The sequence below is a fragment of the Oncorhynchus mykiss genome, chromosome 2 (assembly GCF_013265735.2).
Source record: "Oncorhynchus mykiss isolate Arlee chromosome 2, USDA_OmykA_1.1, whole genome shotgun sequence".
Lineage (NCBI taxonomy): Eukaryota > Metazoa > Chordata > Actinopteri > Salmoniformes > Salmonidae > Oncorhynchus > Oncorhynchus mykiss.
In genome coordinates, this window is record NC_048566.1 from 99,690,072 (window position 1) to 99,715,054 (window position 24,983).

The following is a 24,983-nucleotide window of genomic DNA, read 5'->3' on the forward strand; positions in this document are numbered from 1 at the left end:
CAGTCACTCCGCGTTGCGTCGTGCTTAAGAACAGCCCTTAGCCGTGGTATATCGGTTGTATAGCACACACCCCCTTCTGGCCTTATTTCTTAATTACACAACAAACTCTTTAACCACCATACATAGAATTCATGAATTGTAAATCATAACAGTTGTTTTTGTTTGGGATTTCTCCCGTTTTCTTTGAATACATAAATGTTATCTTTCAATGAACGGAGTATGAAGCGTATGGTCAAAATTGAGATCTATCTAAGCCTATATTGAAGCTTTTCTGCAATTACAAACGTTAGTACAACAACCAAATAACATAATATGGCCCTGGGTTAACTGTTAGCATGAACCTCTTGTTTGAAACCTATTATAATTGATATAAAACTGACAGCGGTGTGATGGAATAACACATACATCATAGAAGGGCTCTTTTCCAATGTTGTTGCAGATTGCTACTTATAGAACCTCCTTAAGAACTAACCATTCCGTATCTTTACCTATAAACAATTTACTGGGTGAACCGTGTGCTACCTCTATTCAATAACTTGTTCTACAGTGTTTCTCCAGGCTACATCTATTCAATAACCTGTTCTACAGTGTTTCTCCAGGCTACCTCTATTCAATAACCTGTTCTACAGTGTTTCTCCAGGCTACATCTTCTCAATAACCTGTTCTAGAGTGTTTCTCCAGGCTACATCTTCTCAATAACCTGTTCTAGAGTGTTTCTCCAGGCTACCTCTATTCAATAACCTGTTCTAGAGTGTTTCTCCAGGCTACATCTTCTCAATAACCTGTTCTAGAGTGTTTCTCCAGGCTACATCTTCTCAATAACCTGTTCTAGAGTGTTTCTCCAGGCTACATCTTCTCAATAACCTGTTCTACAGTGTTTCTCCATGTAGCTAAACTATTGGAGCTGCTATCAGCAATGAGCTATAAGGCATTGCACTGTGTGATCAGTCACTCGTACGTAGCATACCGGTCTGGTTACTAAATGTAATAACAGGCTATAACCCTTCTACTCCCTCTTCCACAGGGTTGCACCATGGCACACTGAGAGAGCAAGGCTGTCCTTGATGTGTGTGTGTGTGTGTGTGTGTGTGTGTGTGTGTGTTTGTGTGTGTGTGTGTGTGTGTTTGTGTGTGTGTGTGTGTGTGTGTGTTTGTGTGTGTGTGTGTGTGTGTGTGTATGTGTGTGTTTGTGTGTGTGTGTGTGTGTGTGTGTGTGTGTGTGTGTGTGTGTGTGTGTGTGTGTGTGTGTGTGTTTGTGTGTGTGTGTGTGTGTCTCTGTAACAGCAGATTTCCTCTTCGTCTGAAGAGGAGTAAGGATCGGACCAAGATGCAGCGTGGTAAGTGTTCATGACGATTTATAAAAAACGAACTGAATTGCTCAGTAAAACCGGTCATATTGAGAGGTTAAATAGGTAGCCCTTGTAAAGCCTTTTCTCACCAAAAACACATATTGAATATGAAGCCAGCGGTACTTACAACCAATAGAAAAGTCCCCAGGAACTCAGCCAGGAACTCAGTCAGGAACTCAGTCAGGAACTCCTTCAGTATCCCATGTTTCAGAGCATAGCGTTGCCTCATAGTTCTCCTGTGTTTCATCTCCATGTATCCCCGTGCCAACGTGCTGTCAGAACAGTCTCCAGTCTCTGGAGCATTGTTAGACTCCCACCACCTACCAGACACTCCCACCTCCTACCAGACACTCCCACAACCTACCAGACACTCCCACCACCTACCAGACACTCTCACAACCTCCACCCCTACCAGACACTCCCACCACCTACCAGACACTCCCACCACCTCCACACCTACCAGACACTCCCACAACCTCCACCCCTACCAGACACTCCCACCACCTACCAGACACTCCAACAACCTCCACCCCTACCAGACACTCCCACCACCTACCAGACACTAGCACAACCTCCATCCCTACTAGACACTCCCACATCCTCCACCACCTACCAGACACTCCCACATCCTCCACCACCTACCAGACACTCCCACATCCTCCACCCCTACCAGACACTCCCACAACCTCCACCCCTACCAGATACTCCCACAACCTCCACCCCCACCAGACACTCCCACATCCTCCACCACCTACCAGACACTCCCACAACCTCCACCCCTACCAGACACTCCCACAACCTCCACCCCTACCAGACAATCCCACATCCTCCACCCCTACCAGACACTCCCACATCCTCCACCACCTACTAGACACTCCCACATCCTCCACCACCTACCAGACACTCCCACATCCTCCACCACCTACCAGATACTCCCACATCCTCCACCACCTACCAGACATTCCCACATCCTCCACCCCTACCAGACACTCCCACATCCTCCACCACCTACCAGACACTCCCACATCCTCCACCACCTACCAGATACTCCCACATCCTCCACCCCTACCAGATACTCCCACATCCTCCACCACCTACCAGACACTCCCACATCCTCCACCACCTACCAGACATTCCCACATCCTCCACCACCTACCAGACACTCCCACATCCTCCACCACCTACCAGACACTCCCACATCCTCCACCACCTACCAGATACTCCCACATCCTCCACCACCTACCAGACATTCCCACATCCTCCACCCCTACCAGACACTCCCAAATCTTCCACCCCTACTAGACACTCCCAAATCCTCCACCCCTACCAGACATTCCCACATCCTCCACCACCTACCAGATACTCCCACATCCTCCACCACCTACCAGACATTCCCACATCCTCCACCCCTACCAGACACTCCCAAATCTTCCACCCCTACTAGACACTCCCAAATCCTCCACCCCTACCAGACATTCCCACATCCTCCACCACCTACCAGACACTCCCACATCCTCCACCACCTACCAGACACTCCCACATCCTCCACCACCTACCAGATACTCCCACATCCTCCACCACCTACCAGACATTCCCACATCCTCCACCCCTACCAGACACTCCCAAATCTTCCACCCCTACTAGACACTCCCAAATCCTCCACCCCTACCAGACACTCCCACATCCTCCACCACCTACCAGACTCTCCCACATCCTCCACCCCTACATCATCCACCCCTACCAGACACTCCCACATCCTCCACCACCTACCAGACACTCCCACATCCTCCACCCCTACATCCTCCACCCCTACCTGACACTCCCAAATCCTCCACCCCTACTAGACACTCCCAAATCCTCCACCCCTACCAGACACTAGTCTTCACCCATTCCAGCATGTCTCATTGATCTCTATTGTCCTTATTGAACCTTTATTTAACTAGGCAAGTCAGTTTAAGAACACATTTTTATTTACAATGACGACCTACCCCGGCCAAACCCTGACGACTCTGGGCCAATTGTTCGCCGCCCTATGGGACTCACAATCATGGCCGGATGTGATTCAGCCTGGATTCAAACCAGGGACTGTAGTGACGCCTCTTGCACTGAGATGCAGTTCCTTAGACCGCTGCGTCACTATTTACATCGCTTTGACTCTGGCATCTCAAAAAGCGTAATGGTTTAAGGGCTGACAATGAGACCAGGGGAATACAATAGACATGTGGGGCTAAAATGACACTGAACTAAAATATAAACTCAGCATGTAGAAAGTGTTGGTCCCACGTTTCATGAGCAGAAATAGAAGTTCCCTGAAATGTTCCATACGCACAAAAAAGCTTATTTCTCTCAAATGTTGTGCACAAATTTGTTTTACATTCCTGTTCGTGAGCATTTCTCCTTTGCCAAGATAGTTCATCCACCTGACAGGTGTGACATATCAAGAAGCTGATTAAACAGCATGATCATTACACAGGTGCACCTTGTGCTGGGGACAATAAAAGGCCACTCTAAAATGTGCAGTTTTGTCACACAACACAATTCCAGATGTCTCAAGTTGAGGGAGCGTGCAATTGGCATGTTGACTGCAGGAATGTCCACTAGAGCTGTTGCTAGAGAATTGAATGTTCATTTTTCTACCATAAGCCGCCACCAACGTTGTTTTAGAGAATGTGGCAGTACGTCCAACTGCCCTCACAACCACAGATCACGTGTAACCACGCCAACCCAGGACCTCAACATCTAGCTTTTTTACCTGCGGGATTTACCTGATGAAACTGAAGAGTTTTTCTGTCTGTAATAAAGCCCTTATGTGGGGAAAAACTCATTCTGATTGGCTGGGCCTAGGCCCACTAATGGCTGTGCCCCTGCCCAGTCCATAGATTTGGGCAAAATTAATTTATTTCAATTGACTGATTTCCTTATATGAAATGTAACTCAGTAAAATATTTGAAATTGTTGTATGTTGCGTTTATATTTTTGTTCAGTAAACACACTACATGGCCAAAAGTATGTGTACAAACCTTCAAAGGAGTGGATTTGGTTATTTCAGCCACACCCGTTGCTGACAGGTGTATAAAATTGAGGACACAGCCATGCGATCTCCATAGACAAACATTGCCAGTAGAATGGCTTTACTGAGGGGCTCAGTGACTTTCAACATGGCATCGTCATAGGATGCCACCTTCCCAACAAGTCAGTTCATCACTATCCCTGCCAGAGCTGCCCCGGTTAACTGTAAGTGCTGTTATTGTGAACTGTAAACATTTAGGAGCAACAACGGCTCAGCCGTGAAGTGGTAGGCCATACAATCTCATAGAACGGGACCACCGAGTGCTGAAGTGCGTAAAAATAGTCTGTCCTCGGTTGCAACACTCACTACCGTGCTCCAAACTGCCTCTGGAAGCAACATCAGCACAATAACTGTTTGTCGGGAGCTTCATGAAATGGGTTTCCGTGGCCGAGCAGCCGCACACGAGCCTAAAATAACCATGTGCAATGCAAAGCGTTGGCTGGAGAGGTGTAAAGCTCGCCGCCATTGGACTCTGGAGCAGTGGAAATAGGTTCTCTGGAGTGATGAATCACGCTTCACCATCTGGCAGTCTGAAGGATAAATCTGGGTTTGGCAGATGCCAGGAGAAAACACTACCTGCCCCAATGCATAGTGCCATGTGGTGGAGGAGCAATAGTGGTCTGGGGTTGTTTTTCATGGTTCGGGCCCCTTGAGTGAAGGGAAATCTTAACGCTACATCAGGCAATGACATTCTAGATGATTCTGTGCTACTAACTTTGTAGCAACTTTGGGTGTGGCCCTTTCCTGTTTCAGAATAACAAGACCCCCGTGCACTAAGCAAGGTCCATACAAAAATGGTTTGTCAAGATCGGTGTGGAAGAACTTGACTGGCCTGCACAGAGCCCTGACCTCGACCCCATCGAACACATTTGGGAGGAATTAAAAGGCTGACTGCGACCCAGGCCTAGTCGCCCAACATCAGTGCCCGACCTCACTAATGCTCTTGTGCCTGAATGGAAGCAAGTCCCCCTGCATCAATGTTCCACCATCTAGTGGAAAGCCTTCCCAGAAGAGTGGAGGCTGTTATAGCAGCAATGTTCCACCATCTAGTGGAAAGCCTTCCCAGATGAGTGGAGGCTGTTATAGCAGCAATGTTCCAACATCTAGTGGAAAGCCTTCCCAGAAGAGTGGAGGCTGTTATAGCAGCAATGTTCCAACATCTAGTGGAAAGCCTTCCCAGAAGAGTGGAGGCTGTTATAGCAGCAATGTTCCAACATCTAGTGGAAAGTCTTCCCAGAAGAGTTGAGGTTGTTATAGCAGCAATGTTCCTACATCTAGTGGAAAGTCTTCCCAGAAGAGTGGAGGTTGTTATAGCAGCAATGTTCCTACATCTAGTGGAAAGTCTTCCCAGAAGAGTGGAGGCTGTTATAGCAGCAATGTTCCTACATCTAGTGGAAAGTCTTCCCAGAAGAGTCGAGGCTGTTATAGCAGCAATGTCCCAACATCTAGTGGAAAGCCTTCCCAGAAGAGTGGAGGCTGTTATAGCAGCAATGTTCCAACATCTAGTGGAAAGCCTTCCCAGAAGAGTGGAGGCTGTTATAGCAGCAATGTTCCAACATCTAGTGGAAAGCCTTCCCAGAAGAGTGGAGGCTGTTATAGCAGCAATGTTCCAACATCTAGTGGAAAGCCTTCCCAGAAGAGTGGAGGCTGTTATAGCAGCAATGTTCCAACATCTAGTGGAAAGCCTTCCCAGAAGAGTGGAGGCTGTTATAGCAGCAATGTTCCTACATCTAGTGGAAAGCCTTCCCAGAAGAGTGGAGGTTGTTATAGCAGCAATGTTCCTACATCTAGTGGAAAGTCTTCCCAGAAGAGTGGAGGCTGTTATAGCAGCAATGTTCCAACATCTAGTGGAAAGTCTTCCCAGAAGAGTGGAGGCTGTTATAGCAGCAATGTTCCAACATCTAGTGGAAAGCCTTCCCAGAAGAGTGGAGGCTGTTATAGCAGTAATGTTCCAACATCTAGTGGAAAGTCTTCCCAGAAGAGTTGAGGCTGTTATAGCAGCAATGTTCCAACATCTAGTGGAAAGTCTTCCCAGAAGAGCGGAGGCTGTTATAGCAGCAAAGGCGGGGTACCAACTCCATATTAACGCCCATGATTTTAGAGTGAGATGTTCGACGAGCTGTTCAGGCTGGCTAGTTGCACATATATTCCTGTATTTGAATTTTTAAAAAAAGGTTTATGTTGATACATTGATGCTTATGGACAAAAAAATATAATCATTCCTTAAGTCCTCAATGACACTGTCCATGCAGCTAACACACACTGGAGTCATAAATACCCATAAACAAGGAAATGTTTCCTTATCATACAAGGCTCTCCAGACAGATTTAAAAATACATAGGCTGTTTTTGCATTGACGATGCATGTACGTATTGAAGCCAAGTGTAGCTTAGTGGTTAGAGCTTTAAAGGTTGCTGGATCGAATCCCCTGCGCTGAAAAGGTACAAATCTGCCGTTCTACCCCTGAACCCACTGTTCCTAGGTGGGTCATTGTAAATAAGAATTTGTTCTTAACTGACTTGCTTAGTTAAACGGAAAAACGTGTGGGGGAAAGGTAGAGAAGACGACGAGATGCTTCTAACCAGGGGGGCGAATTGCATAAGGTGTGAATTGGGGGAGGTTGTGTGTGTGTGTGTGTGTGTGTGTGTGTGGGGGGGTATAAGAAATCCTGAGATACTTTAAAACCTTGCAGATATACAGCCTGTTTTACATCATTTATTTCACACAAGTTAGTTATGAATAAACCTTTATTCATTTATAGGTTAATTACATTATGAAAGGAAAAGTGATGCAGCACACAATACAGTTATGGACTGATTTATGATGGTGAAAAGTGAAAACATTTTCTCCTGTAACTGCAGTTCTACAATGGCCACTGGAGGGCAGTGTAATGCAAAGGGTTATGAAATCCACAGACAGGCCCAAACCCACACTTGAGTTGCACATGGAAATATTGTTTTAATGAGAAACTTCTGTAACGCTTTTCATTCCTCACTGTGATTTTACCGGCCCTTTGTGAGAATCAGGAAATCTGTTTTTGACTTGACTGCTTGTATTCTTTTCACCAGGCTGTCAGAGCATCACAACATGTCACCAAGGATAAGAACAAGTGGAAGGAGCTCTTTGTGACCTTGTGTCCCAGTGGGAATGAAGAGCTCCTTGAGACCTCGTGTCCCAGTGGGAATGAAGAGCTCGTTGAGACCTCGTGTCCCAGTGGGAATGAAGAGCTCGTTGAGACCTTGTGTCCCAGTGGGAATGAAGAGCTTGTTGAGACCTCGTGTCCCAGTGGGAATGAAGAGCTCGTTGAGACCTCGTGTCCCATTGGGAATGAAGAGCTCGTTGAGACCTCGTGTCCCAGTGGGAATGAAGAGCTCGTTGAGACCTCATGTCCCAGTGGGAATGAAGAGCTCGTTGAGACCTTGTGTCCCAGTGGGAATGAAGAGCTCGTTGAGACCTTGTGTCCCAGTGGGAATGAAGAGCTCGTTGAGACCTTGTGTCCCAGTGGGAATAAGCCGGAGTACTATAAGTAAGTAAGTTAGTGCATCTTTCAGTCAGAGTTGATGTCATCCTCACAGACAGTATCACCAGCCTTCTCGATCATCAGGAGCGGGGCTGATTTCTGTTGCTTACGCCTGGGGGGGAGCACATTTCCGTAGAAGCATTATATATATATCGACAATAATGCAGGGTACAAAAAAACTAGTCATAAATGAAAGATCCTTACCATCACACTGTTTTATTTAACTCACCTCATCTCTGAACGCAGGGCGTTGAGCTGGCTGAGGATCTGATCGTTGGTCTCTATCTGTTCGTCCAGATCTCTTTGTAACTTCCTCTTAGAGTTTTCCAGACGTTCTATCTCCTCCTCGGCCCCATCCATCTGTCTCTTCGCGGTCTTCAGCCTCTGGTTCAGCTAGGAGAGGGGGGTTACATGGCACATCGTTTTAACAATGCATTAATGTGTTTAACAGTGTTCTCCTTCAACTTGTCCTCGAACCAGAGACCCTATGAACACCCGTGAAACTGTCACCCATGAAGCATCATTACCTATCGCTCCACTAAAAGCCGCGGTCCTGGCGGAACGAAGGAAACAACTACTTTCAAGGTCTCAAAGTGGGTGACGTCACTGATTGAACGCTACTAGCGCGCACCGCTAACTAGCTAGCCATTTAGTACTTGGCTACTTTAGTGCTTGTCTGTCTTCAGCTTCTGGGTCAGCTATAAGAGGTGTATGGTCTGTCTTCAGCTTCTGGGTCAGCTATAAGAGGTGTATTGTCTGTCTTCGGCTTCTGGGTCAGCCATAAGAGGTGTGTGGTCTGTCTTCAGCTACTGGGTCAGCTATAAGAGGTGTATTGTCTGTCTTCAGCTTCTGGGTCAGCTATAAGAGGTGTATTGTCTGTCGTCAGCTTCTGGGTCAGCTATAAGAGGTGTATTGTCTGTCTTCGGCTTCTGGGTCAGCCATAAGAGGTGTGTGGTCTGTCTTCAGCTACTGGGTCAGCTATAAGAGGTGTATTGTCTGTCTTCAGCTTCTGGGTCAGCTATAAGAGGTGTATTGTCTGTCGTCAGCTTCTGGGTCAGCTATAAGAGGTGTATGGTCTGTCGTCAGCTACTGGGTCAGCTATAAGAGGTGTATTGTCTGTCTTCGGCTTCTGGGTCAGCTATAAGAGGTGTATGGTCTGTCGTCAGCTTCTGGGTCAGCTATAAGAGGTGTATTGTCTGTCTTCAGCTTCTGGGTCAGCTATAAGAGGTGTATTGTCTGTCGTCAGCTTCTGGGTCAGCTATAAGAGGTGTATGGTCTGTCGTCAGCTACTGGGTCAGCTATAAGAGGTGTATTGTCTGTCGTCAGCTTCTGGGTCAGCTATAAGAGGTGTATGGTCTGTCTTCGGCTTCTGGGTCAGCTATAAGAGGTGTATGGTCTGTCGTCAGCTACTGGGTCAGCAATAAGAGGTGTATTGTCTGTCGTCAGCTACTGGGTCAGCTATAAGAGGTGTATTGTCTGTCTTCGGCTTCTGGGTCAGCCATAAGAGGTGTGTGGTCTGTCTTCAGCTACTGGGTCAGCTATAAGAGGTGTATTGTCTGTCTTCAGCTTCTGGGTCAGCTATAAGAGGTGTATTGTCTGTCGTCAGCTTCTGGGTCAGCTATAAGAGGTGTATGGTCTGTCGTCAGCTACTGGGTCAGCTATAAGAGGTGTATTGTCTGTCTTCGGCTTCTGGGTCAGCTATAAGAGGTGTATTGTCTGTCTTCAGCTTCTGGGTCAGCTATAAGAGGTGTATTGTCTGTCTTCAGCTTCTGGGTCAGCTATAAGAGGTGTATTGTCTGCCTTCAGCTTCTGGGTCAGCTATAATAGGTGTATTGTCTGTCTTCAGCTTCTGGGTCAGCTATAAGAGGTGTATTGTATGTCTTCAGCTTCTAGGTCAGCTATTAGAGGTGTATTGTCTATTGTCAGCTTCTGGGTCAGCTATAAGAGGTGTATTGTCTGTCTTCGGCTTCTGGGTCAGCTATAAGAGGTGTATGGTCTGTCTTCGGCTTCTGGGTCAGCTATAAGAGGTGTACTGTCTGTCGTCAGCTACTGGGTCAGCTATAAGAGGTGTATTGTCTGTCTTCGGCTTCTGGGTCAGCTATAAGAGGTGTATTGTCTGCCTTCAGCTTCTGGGTCAGCTATAAGAGGTGTATTGTCTGTCTTCAGCTTCTGGGTCAGCTATAAGAGGTGTATTGTCTGTCTTCAGCTTCTGGGTCAGCTATAAGAGGTGTATTGTCTGCCTTCAGCTTCTGGGTCAGCTATTAGAGGTGTATTGTCTGTTGTCAGCTTCTGGGTCAGCTATAAGAGGTGTATTGTCTGTCTTCGGCATCTGGGTCAGCTATAAGAGGTGTATGGTCTGCCTTTGGCTTCTGGGTCAGCTATTAGAGGTGTATGGTCTGTTGTTAGCTTCTGGGTCAGCTATAAGAGGTGTATTGTCTGTCTTCGGCTTCTGGGTCAGCTATAAGAGGTGTATGGTCTGTCTTCGGCTTCTGGGTCAGCTATAAGAGGTGTATGGTCTGTCGTCGGTTACTGGGTCAGCTATAAGAGGTGTATGGTCTGTCGTCAGCTTCTGGGTCAGCTATAAGAGGTGTATTGTCTGTCTTCAGCTTCTGGGTCAGCTATTAGAGGTGTATTGTCTGTCTTCAGCTTCTGGGTCAGCTATAAGAGGTGTATTGTATGTCTTCAGCTTCTGTGTCAGCTATAAGAGGTGTATTGTCTGCCTTCAGCTTCTGGGTCAGCTATTAGAGGTGTATTGTCTGTCTTCAGCTTCTGGGTCAGCTATAAGAGGTGTATTGTCTGTCTTCAGCTTCTGGGTCAGCTATAAGAGGTGTATTGTCTGCCTTCAGCTTCTGGGTCAGCTATTAGAGGTGTATTGTCTGTTATCAGCTTCTGGGTCAGCTATAAGAGGTGTATTGTCTGTCTTTGGCTTCTGGGTCAGCTATAAGAGGTGTATGGTCTGTCTTCAGCTTCTGGGTCAGCTATAAGAGGTATATGGTCTGTCGTCAGCTACTGGGTCAGCTATAAGAGGTGTATTGTCTGCCTTCAGTTTCTGGGTCAGCTATAAGAGGTGTACATTAGGAAGGATCTCCGTGAATTGGCCAATGAAAAGTCCTCAATGGATGTGAATTACTTTGACTCGCCTGTGTCTTCCTGTAACTATGGTAACACTTTTATCTGAATTTGCCACTTAACTTTCAGAGAAACATAAGAGATGTCGTGTCATCTTAAAACATTTGTAATGTCACGTTTATGACGGCATTACGGACACTGTTATGACGTACACTTCAAATAATTGTTAAAGTAACTGTTTGAATGAACTTGAAGGTTGTTATGCTTCACCGGGTGCTACAGGCTTTGGTTTATACATTTAGGAGGTTGGACGCACCGAATAGTGCCACCTCGTTAGTCAGAAGGTGTTTCACCCGTGCTGGCCCAGGTGTGACAAATAAGAGTGTCTGGCCCAGGTGCCAAATAAGAGTGGCTGGCCCAGGTGTCAAATAAGAGTGGCTGGCCCAGGTGTCAAATAAGAGTGGCTGGCCCAGGTGTCAAATAAGAGTGGCTGGCCCAGGTGTCAAATAAGAGTGGCTGGCCCAGGTGTCAAATAAGAGTGGCTGGCCCAGGTGTCAAATAAGAGTGGCTGGCCCAGGTGTCAAATAAGAGTAGCTGGCCCAGGTGTCAAATAAGAGTAGCTGGCCCAGGTGTCAAATAAGAGTAGCTGGCCCAGGTGCCAAATAAGAGTGGCTGGCCCAGGTGTGACAAATAAGAGTGGCTGGCCCAGGTGTGACAAATAAGAGTGGCTGGCCCAGGTGCCAAATAAGAGTGGCTGGCCCAGGTGTCAAATAAGAGTGGCTGGCCCAGGTGTCAAATAAGAGTAGCTGGCCCAGGTGTCAAATAAGAGTAGCTGGCCCAGGTGTCAAATAAGAGTAGCTGGCCCAGGTGCCAAATAAGAGTGGCTGGCCCAGGTGCCAAATAAGAGTGGCTGGCCCAGGTGCTCCAGTTGTCTTGAGATGTGGGAGGGTCAACCTCTTTAGTTGTCTCGGCCTATTTGAGTTCTAGAAAAACATTCCTTTGTGTGTTTCTTCCTGTCTAAGTTCGGTGTTGGGGTTTTCTTTTGTTTGCCTCTTCTAGGGCAAATTTAGCGGGCGCTCATTGTGGGTGTCTTTTAGGTTACAGTTGTTGTGGCTAGTCAACTTTCATGAATGTCTTTCAGAACCCTTCCTAAAACAACACCGGTTTAGATTTGGTTTAGAGGTCAGTGACTCTGTAAGCTCCTCCTCCTCCTGTTTGAGTGACATGTTTAGTTTTGGTTTAGAGGTCAGTGACTCTGTAAGCTCCTCCTCCTCCTGATTGAGTGACATGTTTAGTTTTGGTTTAGAGGTCAGTGACTCTGTAAGCTCCTCCTCCTCCTGTTTGAGTGACATGTTTAGTTTTGGTTTAGAGGTCAGTGACTCTGTAAGCTCCTCCTCCTCCTGTTTGAGTGACATGTTTAGTTTTGGTTTAGAGGTCAGTGACTCTGTAAGCTCCTCCTCCTCCTGTTTGAGTGACATGTTTAGTTTTGGTTTAGAGGTCAGCGACTCTGTAAGCTCCTCCTCCTGTTTGAGTGACATGTTCCTGACCCCTCCTGTCTCAGCCTCCAGTATTTATGCTGCAGTAGTTTATGTGTCGGGGGGCTAGGGTCAGTTTGTTATATCTGGAGTACTTCTCCTGTCCTATTCGGTGTCCTGTGTGAATCTAAGTGTGCGTTCTCTAATTCTCTCCTTCTCTCTTTCTCTCTCTCGGAGGACCTGAGCCCTAGGACCATGCCCCAGGACGACCTGACATGATGACTCCTTGCTGTCCCCAGTCCACCTGACTGTGCTGCTGCTCCAGTTTCAACTATTCTGCCTTATTATTATTCGACCATGCTGGTCATTTATGAACATTTGAACATCTTGACCATGTTTTGTTATAATCTCCACCCGGCACAGCCAGAAGAGGACTGGCCACCCCACATAGCCTGGTTCCTCTCTAGGTTTCTTCCTAGGTTTTGGCCTTTCTAGGGAGTTTTTCCTAGCCACCGTGCTTCTACACCTGCATTGCTTGCTGTTTGGGGTTTTAGGCTGGGTTTCTGTACAGCACTTTGAGATATCAGCTGATATATAAATACATTTGATTTGATTTGATTTGATTTAGTTTTGGTTTAGAGGTCAGTGACTCTGTAATCTCCTCCTCCTGTTTGAGTGACATGTTTAGTTTTGGTTTAGAGGTCAGTTACTCTGTAAGCTCCTCCTCCTGTTTGAGTGACATGTTTGGTTTTGTTGCTAGGGAACGCAACACTGGTGTTCCTGGTTCTGCATAGATATGTGCTCATCGTCCATGTTACCTGGTCATTCTGGTTCTGCATAGATATGTGCTCATCGTCCACTTGAATCATCATCTCCTTCACTTTTCTCTCTAGTTTCCTGTTGGCTTGTTGCAGGTTGATGTTGTCTCTGAGAAGAAAATATGAAACCCTGTCAGACACTCATGATCACAGTCATCAGCTCTCCCCTCCACCTTACCTTTAATTTCCCTTCCACCTCTCATCTCCTCTTTCTGCAGCCTCAGCTCTCCCCTCCACCTCTCCTCTCTCTCCAGCATCAGCTCTCCCCTCCACCTCTCCTCTCCCCTCCCTGCAGCCTCAGCTCTCCCCTCCACCTCTCCTCTCCTCTCCCTGCAGCCTCAGCTCTCCCCTCCACCTCCTCTCCCTGCAGCCTCAGCTCTCCCCTCCACCTCTCCTCTCCCTGCAGCCTCAGCTCTCCCCTCCACCTCTCCTCTCCTCTCCCTGCAGCCTCAGCTTTCCCCTCCACCTCCTCTCTCTGCAGCCTCAGCTCTCCCCTCCACCTCTCCTCTCTCTCTAGCCTCAGCTCTCCCCTCCAACTCTCATCTCCTCTCCCCTCCATGCAGCCTCAGCTCTCCCCTCCACCTCTCCTCTCCTCTCCCCTCCACCTCTCCTCTCCTCTCCCTGCAGCCTCAGCTTTCCCCTCCACCTCTCCTCTCCCTGCAGCCTCAGCTCTCCCCTCCACCTCCTCTCCCCTCCCTGCAGCCTCAGCTCTCCCCTCCATCTCCTCTCCCTGCAGCCTCAGCTCTCCCCTCCATCTCCTCTCCCTGCAGCCTCAGCTCTCCCCTCCACCCTCACATCTCCCCCTCCCTGCAGGCTCAGCTCTCCCCTGCATCGCTCATCTCCTCTCCCTGCACCTCTCATCTTCTCTCCCCTCCACCTCTCATCTCCTCTCCACCTCTCATCTCCCCTCCACCTCTCATCTCCTCTCCCCTCCACCTCCTCTCCCTGCAGCCTCAGCTCTCCCCCACAACTCATCTCCTCTCCCCTCCACCTCTCATCTCTCCCCTCCACCTCTCATCTCTCCCCGCCACCTCTTATCTCTCCCCTCCACCTCTCATCTCCTCTCCCCTTCACCTCCTCTCCCTGCAGCCTCAGCGCTCCCCCACAACTCATCTACTCTCCCCTCCACCTCTCATCACCTCTCATCTCTCTCATCACCTCTCATCTCTCTCATCACCTCACATCTCTCCCCTCCACCTCCTCTCCCTGCAGCCCCAGCTCTCCCCTCCACCTCCTCTCCTTGCAGCCTCAGCTCTCCCCTCCACCTCCTCTCCCTGCAGCCTCAGCTCCCCTCACCTCTCATCTCCTCTCCCCTCTCATCTCCTCTCCCCTCCACCTCTCATCTCCTCTCCCCTCCACCTCCTCTCCCTGCAGCCTCAGCTCTCCCCCACAACTCATCTACTCTCCCCTCCACCTCTCATCACCTCTCCTCTCCCCTCCATCTCACCTCTCCTCTCCCTCCAGCCTCCCCTCCAGCTCCTGGATCCTTCCCTCCAGTCTGGAAACCACAACATCCTGATTGGACCTCTGAGAGCCCTCTAGATGAGACACCCTACTCTTCAGGTCCTTATTCTGGAAGAGAACAATACCGGGTGAGCATGACATGTTGTATAAGAGGGTCAGGAAGCACTGGGTCATCATCATGACAGGTTCAATCGTCGACTGCAGAGAGAGATTGGTGATGTCACAGGGGTTAGAAGTTTACCTGTCTCTCCAGAGTGATCTTGTCACACTCCAGGTCCTGTTTGACTGCTCTCTCCTGCAGCAGCTCACCTCTTATCAGCTCCATCTGTCAGCAGAGAGAAAGAGACATGAATAGGCCTCCACTACACACTGCAGAAGCCATTATGAAACTATTATGGACATGATGTCTGGTCTGTCTGTTTGTGTTTCATTCTAGATCAGACAGCAAGTGAGCAGGATCCCAAAAGACTATTCTCTACTGACAGTTAGTCAGTGACCCCGGCCGAGAGGAGGACTCTACTGACAGTTAGACAGAGGCCTCTGCCGAGAGGAGGACTCTACTGACAGTTAGACAGAGGCCCCGGCCGAGAGGAGGACTCTACTGAAAGGGAGTGTAAAGGGAGTGTAAAGGGACAGTAAAGGGAGTGTAAAGGGACAGTAAGGGAGTGTAAAGTAACAGTAAAGGGAGTGTAAAGGGACAGTAAAGTAACAGTAAAGGGACAATAAAGTGAGTGTAAAGGGACAGTAAAGTGAGTGTAAAGGGACAGTAAAGTGAGTGTAAAGGAAGTGTAAAGGGAGTGTAAAGGGACAGTAAAGGCAGTGTAAAGTGACAGTAAAGGGACAGAAAAGGGAGTGTAAATGGACAGTAAAGTGAGTGTAAAGGGACAGTAAAGTGAGTGTAAAGGAAGTGTAAAGGGAGTGTAAAGGGACAGTAAAGGTAGTGTAAAGTGACAGTAAAGGGACAGTAAAGGGAGTGTAAAGGGACAGTAAAGGGAGTGTAAAGGGAGTGTAAAGGGACAGTAAAGGGAGTGTAAAGGGACAGTAAAAGGGCTGTAAAGGGACAGTAAAGGGGCTGTAAAGGGAGTGTAAAGGGAGTATAAATGGACAGTAAAGGGACAGCAAAGGGAGTGTAAAGGGACAGTAAAGGGACAGCAAAGGGAGTGTAAAGGGACAGTAAAGGGAGTGTAAAGGGACAGTAACAGGGCTGTAAAAGGGACAGTAAAGGGGCTGTAAAGGGAGTGTAAAGGGAGTATAAATGGACAGTAAAGGGACAGCAAAGGGAGTGTAAAGGGACAGTAAAGGGAGTGTAAAGGGAATGTAAAGGGACAGTAAAGGGAAAGTAAAGTTACAGTAAAGTTACAGTAAAGGAACAGTAAAGGGAGTGTAAAGGGACAGTAAGGAACAGTAAAGGGAGTGTAAATGGAGTGTAAAGGGACAGTAAAGGGAGTGTAAAGGAAGTGTAAAGGGACAGTAAAGGGAGTGTAAAGGGACAGTAAAGGGAGTGTAAAGGGAGTGTAAAGGGAATGTAAAGGGGACATTAAAGGGAGTGTAAAGTGACAGTAAAGGGACAGCAAAGGGAGTGTAAAGGGGACATTAAAGGGAGTGTAAAGGGACAGTAAAGGGAGTGTAAAGGGGACATTAAAGGGAGTGTAAAGGGACAGTAAATGGAGTGTAAAGGGACAGTAAAGGGATAGTAAAGGGAGTGTAAAGGGACAGTAAAAGGACTGCAAGGGACAGTAAAGGGAGTGTAAAGTGACAGTAAAGGGACAGTAAAGGGAGTGTAAAGGGACAGTAAAGGGAGTGTAAAGGGACAGTAAAGGGACAGTAAAGGGAGTGTAAAGGGACAGTAAAGGGAGTGTAAAGGGACAGTAAAGGGAGTGTAAAGGGACAGTAAAGGGAGTGTAAAGGGACAGTAAAGGGAGTGTAAAGTGACAGTAAAGTGAGAGTAAAGGGAGTGTAAAGGGAGTGTAAAGGGACAGTAAAGGGAGCGTAAAGGGACAGTAAAGGGAGTGTAAAGTGACAGTAAAGGGACAGTAAAGGGAGTGTAAAGGGGGAGTATAAAGGGAGTGTAAAGGGACAGTAAAGGGAGTGTAAAGGGACAGTAAAGGGAGTGTAAAGGGGGAGTATAAAGGGAGTGTAAAGGGACAGTAAAGTAAGTGTAAAGGGACAGTAAAGGGAGTGTAAAGGGACAGTAAAGGGAGTGTAAAGGGACAGTAAGGGAGTGTAAAGGGACAGTAAAGTAAGTGTAAAGGGACAGTAAAGGGAGTGTAAAGGGACAGTAAAGGGAGTGTAAAGAGAGTAAAGGGGCAGTAAAGGGAGTGTAAAGTGGCGGCAGGGTAGCCTAGTGGTTAGAGCGTTGGACTAGTAACCGGAAGGTTGCAAGTTCAAATCCCTGAACTGACAAGGTACAAATCTGTTGTTCTGCCCCTGAACAGGCAGTTAACCCACTGTTCCTAGAAAATAAGAGTTTGTTCTTAACTGACTTGCCTAGTTAAATAAAGGTAAAAAAAACAGTAAAGGGAGTGTAAAGGGACGGTAACAGATTCATGTTGTGTTTTAATTAGTCTGGCCTACTTTACCGACATACACACCCACACACGCGCACACACAATGCATTTATAGCTGCATCAGCGTTTCACAAACATAAACAAGTGTGTTTGGAGGCAGTTGTTGACAGAAGGATTGTAATACTGGAAACAAAGGATCTGACCAGTCTGACCTTCCTCTCATTTCAGCAACTTTCACTGTTGGAAGAGGAAGACATCTGAGAACTCAGACCTAAATGTGATATTGATTTTTTTTAAATGGGTTCATGTCTGCCGTTAGCGAGGGAAGGCCCCTGATTGGGCACCATCTATTGTGTGTGTGTCTGTGTGTCTGTGTGTGTCTGTGTGTGTGTGTGTCTCTGTGTGTGTGTGTGTGTGTGTGTCTCTGTGTGTGTGTGTGTGTCTCTGTGTGTCTCTGTGTGTGTCTGTGTGTGTGTATGTGTGTGTCTGTGTGTGTGTGTGTGTGTGTGTGTGTGTGTGTGTGTGTGTGTGTGTGTGTGTGTGTGTGTGTGTTTCTGAGTACTGGCCTGTTGTTTTCCTTGATCCACTCTGTTCATCAGGAGATCTGTACTGCTCCTCTCATCCTGCAGATCCTGCTCCAGTTGGCTCATCTGACCCTGAAATAGGAAACACAGGATATATAACCTGTGGTTATGCGTAATATGGGGCCGCAGGGTAGCCTAGTGGTTAGAGTGGAGGGGCGGCAGGTAGCCTAGTGGTTAGAGTGGAGGGGCGGCAGGTAGTCTAGTGGTTAGAGTGGAGGGACGGCAGGTAGCCTAGTGGTTAGAGTGGAGGGGCGGCAGGTAGCCTAGTGGTTAGAGTGGAGGGGCGGCAGGTAGCCTAGTGGTTAGAGTGGAGGGGCGGCAGGTAGCCTAGTGGTTAGAGTGGAGGGGCGGCAGGTAGCCTAGTGGTTAGAGTGGAGGGGCGGCAGGTAGCCTAGTGGTTAGAGTGGAGGGGCGGCAGGTAGCCTAGTGGTTAGAGTGGAGGGGCGGCAGGTAGTCTAGTGGTTAGAGTGGAGGGGTGGCAGGTAGCCTAGTGGTTAGAGTGGAGGGGCGGCAGGTAGCCTAGTGGTTAGAGTGGAGGGGCAGCAGGGTAGCCTAGAGGTTAGAGTGGAGGGGCGGCAGGTAGTCTAGTGGTTAGTGTGGAGGGGTGGCAGGTAGTCTAGTGGTTAGAGTGGAGGGGCGGCAGGTAGCCTAGTGGTTAGAGTGGAGGGGTGGCAGGTAGCCTAGTGGTTAGAGTGGAGGGGTGGCAGGTAGTCTAGAGGTTAGAGTGGAGGGGCGGCAGGTAGCCTAGTGGTTAGAGTGGAGGGGTGGCAGGTAGTCTAGTGGTTAGAGTGGAGGGGTGGCAGGTAGTCTAGTGGTTAGAGTGGAGGGGCGGCAGGTAGTCTAGTGGTTAGAGTGGAGGGGCGGCAGGTATCCTAGTGGTTAGAGTGGAGGGGCGGCAGGTATCCTAGTGGTTAGAGTGGAGGGGCGGCAGGTATCCTAGTGGTTAGAGTGGAGGGGCGGCAGGTATCCTAGTGGTTAGAGTGGAGGGGCGGCAGGTATCCTAGTGGTTAGAGCGTTGGGCCATTGACCCGGAAAGGTTGCTAGATCGAATCCCCCGAGCTGACAAGGTAAAAATCTGTCGTTCTGCCCCATGAACAAGGCAGTTAACCAACTGTTCCTAGGCTGTCATTGTAAATAAGAATTTGTTCTTAACTGACTTGCCTCGTTAAATAATAACACTGTCAAGACATATCTTATAACCATTTAGTGTTGCTTTCTATACATGACTTGTATAGACTGGTCTGTGGATTCTACCTGCCACTGGTGCAGGTGACAACATGTTTTGCCATCAGCAACACAAACAGCAGTTATCGGTAAGTCTCAGTGGTAAATCAGCAACTGCCGAGCTTTTCCACTCCCCTCATCTCTACAAGGACATGCAGGTGGAAATAGAGGGATTTGAAGAGGTAAACATGTCAACGAGTCAGAGTGGGAAACATTTGTCTTGCAGTACGGGCGGGGGGGGGGGGGGGTTGCCCTGAGGGAACGGTGGGAGGTTGCCCTGAGGGAACGGCGGGGGGAATGCCCTTAGGGTACGGGGGGGGGCGGGGATGCCCTTAGGGTACGGGGGGGAGGGATGCCCTTAGGGTACGGGGTGGGGATGCCCTTAGGGTACGGGGGGGGGATGCCCTTAGGGTACGGGGGGGAGGGATGCCCTTAGGGTACGGGGTGGGGATGCCCTTAGGGTACCGGGGGGATGCTCTGAGGATGGGTGTTAAAACCAGATGAGGGGGTTGTGGTACAACACAATAAAATCCCATCTCGTGTGGAAGCCAACCGTACTGATAGTTTCTTTTTACACAATCCAATAGATCCATATCGCAAGAGATCCATATCGCAATAGATCCATATCGCAATAGATCCATATCGCAATAGATCCATATCGCAATAGATCCATATCGCAATAGATCCATATCGCAATAGATCCATATCGCAATAGATCCATATCGCAATAGATCCATATCGTATGTAAGGTACGTTTTTTATAGTTTGTCTAGTTGCCTCTCCTCCACACACACACACAATAACAGTACCTCAATGAGTTTGACCTGTCGGGCGTGGTCCTCCTGGGCATGAGCGTTCCTCTCCTCCAGCTCCTCCACCTTCCTCTCCAGTTGTCTGCCTCTCTGCTGGGCCTCCTCCCACTCCCTACGACCCCGCTCCAGACCCTGCTCCAGGGTAAGTAGCTGAACGAACACACACACACACACACACACACACACACACACACACACACACACACGTAACAGAGTTAAGAACTAGCTAGCTTGAAATGTCGCCAGTGGAGCTATCAAATAGGACTCGTTTTCTATAGCTCAAATCGGCTCGTACGTTGTCAAGCGGGTTAGTCGCGTGTGTTGGAGACATGGAGGAGCCTGGTTCATAGCCCAGACAGAGCCAAGTCCAGGTAGGGAATGCTATATGCTAAGCTAACGCACACATAACATATTAAACATGAAACAACTGTTCAATAGCTTTCATTTTACATTACGGTCTCCTCTCCTGATAAACCTTTCAACTCTAGAATCACTGCTCAGTTCCTTCTCTCTGAAGCATGAGAGAGAGAGAGAGAGAGAGAGAGAGAGAGAGAGAGAGAGAGATAGAAAGAAAGAGAGAGACAGATAAAGAGAGAGAGAGAGAAAGAGAGAAAGATAGAAAGAAAGAGAGAGACAGATAAAGAGAGAGAGAGAAAGAGAGAGAGAGAGAAAGAGTAAGAGAAAGAGAGATAGAAAGAGAGTAAGAGAAAGAGAGAAAGAGAAAGAGGGGCAGAGAAAGAAAGAAAGAGAGAAACAGAGAGAGTATAATCAGACTATGATCCATCCATCGGTGACTCAATACAGGAAAATGTCCCACCACACCTCTTCCTGCAGTTTTCTGGTATTCTGTTGTGATTTCTCCAGGTCCAGTCTCTTTTCCTGCAGCTGTTGTTGGAGCTCAGTCAGCTCTGTGTGGCTCTTCTTTCTGACTTCATCAACCTGCAGCTGGAGCTGCTCAGTGGACGCCTCACACTCCTCCACCTTAACACTCATCTGGAGCAGAGAGAGAGGAGAGAGGAGAGAGGAGAGAGGGAGAGAGAAGAGAGAGAGAGAGAGAGAGAGAGAGAGAGAGAGAGAGAGAGAGAGAGAGAGAGAGAGAGAGAGAGAGAGACAGCGAGTGGAAGGAGTAAAACAGACTGAATGGTGCTCATTGAACATTCCCCCTCATGATAGATGATGTTTTTCATGCAACGCCTATCATTTGCACTGGTGAGAACTCTAGTGTAATTCATGAGTATCATAACTTCTAAACCCAGCAGCACTCAAGGGTGGAGACAAGAAAAATAAATATTGAAATTATACTGGTCCTCTTCATTGAAACACAATGTACTTCTCAGTGGCCTATGACCTACAGTACACCTCCCTCCCTTTCCCATCCCCCTATCCCCTCCTCTACCCATCCCCCTATCCCCTCCTCTACCCATCCCTCCCTCTCACCTCCCTCTGCAGTTTCTCCACAGTGCTGTTCTGCAGTCTCCTCTCCTCCTCCAGATCACTCTTCATCATCCTGAGCTCCTCTGTTCTCCTCCTCTCCTCCTTCAGCCTCTCTTTCGCCTCCCTGTGGAGGTGGTTCAGCTGGGTCAACTCGCTCTGTGAGAGGGAAGCACCACAGACAAAAGGACCGTGTTAGTGTGTGGTGAGACTACGGAGAAGCAGGAGACTACATATAACTGCTACAACTACAGGTTGTCCAAGTTGGAAATATCGTTTTTTTTTTTTTTAAAGACTTGTTTACCTGTATAAAAGTCTACTATGTATATTTCATTATTATATATTTATTATTATTATCATTATTATTATTATTATTATTATCATATTATGCATTTCAAGCATTTTTTGCTGACCTGTACATTCTCCAGCTTTATTAGTTGGTCTTTGTTTGTCTGGCTGATCTCCTCTTCCTTCTCCTTCACCTCCGCTAGCGTTCCCTCCACCTGCTGCTTCTCTCGCTGTGGAAACACATTTATTATTAATTTATCTAAAAACTCAGTTTATGAGGCATTTTGTAGAACGTTCTACATCATCGAGAGTCTATATTTCCCTCCAGGTGCTCCCTTCCTTCCTCCCTTCCTTCCTTCCTTCCTCCCTCCCTTCCTCTACCTCACCTTGAGTTGCTCTACGCATTTCACCAGCTGTCTCTGTAGAGTTTTGGACTCCTTGATGACGAGGTTGAGCTGGTCCACCTTGCTCTCCAGCTCCTCTACCTGGGTTAGTGTAGAGATGGGACACAATTATGTTAGCTTCAGGACAACCTGGTCTCCGAGCAAAACGTATTATATTTACTGAAGTCGGTGCCTCTCCATTTAGTATGATTATGTTCCTTACCTTAAGCTACCAGTGTAATAGCGGTCGCACAATATTAACGACTAGTATCCTACTTCTTGATCGTTTAGTATGATATATTACCTTTGACTGCTTTAGTATGCTAAATATATGCTACGTTAGGTTACACTGTAAAAAAAAAAATATATATATATATATATATATATATATATTTATATATCCTAATGAATTAGATTAAATAGACGTGAGGGACCTGATCCTAGATCAGCACTCATACTCAGATATTTTATGAATACGGGCCCTGATATGTTATCTGGACACGCTGTACAGAGCATTATGGATATTGTAGCACATCATTATGGGTACTGTAGTATAGTGCATTATGGGTACTGTAGTACAGCATTATGGGTTCTGTAGTATAGTGCATTACGGGTACTGTAGTATAGTGCATTACGGGTACTGTAGTACAGCATTATGGGTATTGTATTACATCAATATGGGTACAGTAGTACAGTGCATTATGGGTACTGTAGTACATCATTATGGGTACTGTAGTACATCATTATGGGTACTGTAGTACAGCATTATGGGTGCTGTAGTACAGCATTATGGGTGCTGTAGTACAGCATTATGGGTGCTGTAGTACAGCATTATGGGTGCTGTAGTACAGCATTATGGGTACTGTAGTACAGCATTATGGGTACTGTAGTACAGCATTATGGGTATTGTATTACAGCATTATGGGTACTGTAGTACAGCATTATGGGTGCTGTAGTACAGCATTATGGGTTCTGTAGTATAGTGCATTACGGGTACTGTAGTATAGTGCATTACGGGTACTGTAGTAGTGCATTACGGGTACTGTAGTACAGCATTATGGGTATTGTATTACATCATTATGGGTACAGTAGTACAGTGCATTATGGGTACTGTAGTACATCATTATGGGTACTGTAGTACATCATTATGGGTACTGTAGTACAGCATTATGGGTGCTGTAGTACAGCATTATGGGTGCTGTAGTACAGCATTATGGGTGCTGTAGTACAGCATTATGGGTGCTGTAGTACAGCATTATGGGTACTGTAGTACAGCATTATGGGTACTGTAGTACAGCATTATGGGTATTGTATTACAGCATTATGGGTACTGTAGTACAGCATTATGGGTGCTGTAGTACAGCATTATGGGTGCTGTAGTACAGCATTATGGGTGCTGTAGTACATAATGCCCCAGTACCTGTCCCTTAAGCTCCTCTCTCTCCTGGATCCGCTCCTTCACCTGGCCCCGGGCCTCCCCTCTCTCCTCCTCCACCTCCTTCTTCTCCTGGCTCAGAACTGTGTTACTCTGACAGGGAGACAGAGGGAGTTAGAACACACACAAGATACAATATGTTGAGTGGAACATTAAGTTATGCTATTGAGCTACTGGGATATTCAATTCAATTCAACTCAACTCATCATTTACCTCTTTCACCTCCTCCACCTCCTCTTGGAGCTTCTGCACCTCCTTGTCGTACACCTCCTTCATAATGCCCAGCTCCTTGTCATGACTCTCCACTTCCTCCTTCAGCGCTCCCTTCAGGGCGGTCAGCTCCCTCTCCCTCCAGTGTAGCACCTCCTCCTGCTCCTCCTGCACCTGAATGAGCTCCTGGAAGTCCAACCGCAGCTGGGCCAGATCCTAAAAAACAGACACATCTTTTAACTTCTAGAAATCCATCTAGTTCTGACTTGAACTCCGTGCTTCAGAGCCATCCTAATAGCAAGGTTTTTACTTCCTGTGTGCTTGTGTCTCGGAGGGGGTCGGAACAAAACGGAATATTCTTTACCGTTTCCTCGTGACAATTAAAGTGACCACCTTCTTCCTCTCTTCAAAAGTAGAAAATACACTTGTAATATGTGTAAGAATAGTACACACTCTATATGGTCTATACAAATCAAATCAAACTTTATTTGTCACATGCGACGAATACAACAAGTGTAGACCTTACCCGTGAAATGCTTTACTTACAAGCCTTTTAACCAACAGTGCAGTTCAATAAGAGTTAAGACAATATTTACCAAATAAAATAAAATAAAAAGTAATAATAAAAAGTAACACAATAAGAATAATAACAACGAGGATTTATACAGTGTATTACGGTACAGAGTCAGTGTGGAGGCTATATACAGGGTATTACGGTACAGAGTCAGTGTGGAGGCTATATACAGGGTGTTACGGTACAGAGTCAATGTGGAGGCTCTATACAGGGTATTACGGTACAGAGTCAATGTAGAGGCTATATACAGGGGGTACCGGTACAGAGTCAATGTGGAGGCTATATACAGGGTGTTACGGTACAGAGTCAGTGTGGAGGCTATATACAGGGGGTACCGGTACAGAGTCAATGTGGAGGCTATATACAGGGTATTACGGTACAGACTCAATGTGGAGGCTATATACAGGGGGTACCGGTACAGAGTCAATGTGGAGGCTATATACAGGGTATTACGGTACAGAGTCAATGTGGAGGCTATATACAGGGGGGTACCGGTACAGAGTCAATGTGGAGGCTATATACAGGGTGTTACGGTGCAGAGTCAATGTGGAGGCTATATACAGGGTGTTACGGTACAGAGTCAATGTGGAGGCTATATACAGGGGGTACCGGTACAGAGTCAACGTGGAGGTTATATACAAGGTGTTACGGTACATAGTCAATGTGGAGACTATATACAGGGGGTACTGGTACAGAGTCAATGTGGAGGTTATATACAGGGGATACCGGTACAGAGTCAATGTGGAGGCTATATACAGGGTATTACGGTAC

At 47.4% G+C, this 24,983-nt stretch overlaps 1 protein-coding gene across 3 annotated transcripts in view; it reads right to left on the minus strand.

Moving 5' to 3' along the window:
• Nucleotides 1-7,147: 7,147 nt before the first annotated feature.
• Nucleotides 7,148-24,983, minus strand: part of LOC110502568 (cingulin-like protein 1) — a 28,109-nt gene continuing 10,273 nt past the window's right edge. Inside the window, exons 8-21 of one of the 3 annotated variants that reach the window (XR_005039255.1) lie at nt 23,642-23,854; nt 23,414-23,521; nt 21,997-22,095; nt 21,736-21,840; nt 21,329-21,481; nt 20,714-20,884; nt 19,889-20,041; nt 17,838-17,927; nt 15,006-15,089; nt 14,748-14,872; nt 13,301-13,409; nt 8,168-8,331; nt 7,585-8,050; nt 7,148-7,548 (exon numbers count right to left, since the gene is read on the minus strand). Coding sequence is in view for 2 of the 3 variants with exons in the window: in XM_036960789.1 (XP_036816684.1) it covers nt 7,966-8,050; nt 8,168-8,331; nt 13,301-13,409; nt 14,748-14,872; nt 15,006-15,089; nt 17,838-17,927; nt 19,889-20,041; nt 20,714-20,884; nt 21,329-21,481; nt 21,736-21,840; nt 21,997-22,095; nt 23,414-23,521; nt 23,642-23,854 (1,659 nt within the window). In the remaining variant the exon portion in view is untranslated. Of the gene's footprint in view, nt 8,051-8,167; nt 8,332-13,300; nt 13,410-14,747; nt 14,873-15,005; nt 15,090-17,837; nt 17,928-19,888; nt 20,042-20,713; nt 20,885-21,328; nt 21,482-21,735; nt 21,841-21,996; nt 22,096-23,413; nt 23,522-23,641; nt 23,855-24,983 lie in introns of all 3 variants that reach the window. The other 2 variants (XM_036960789.1, XM_036960790.1) reach the window with 2 other exon arrangements.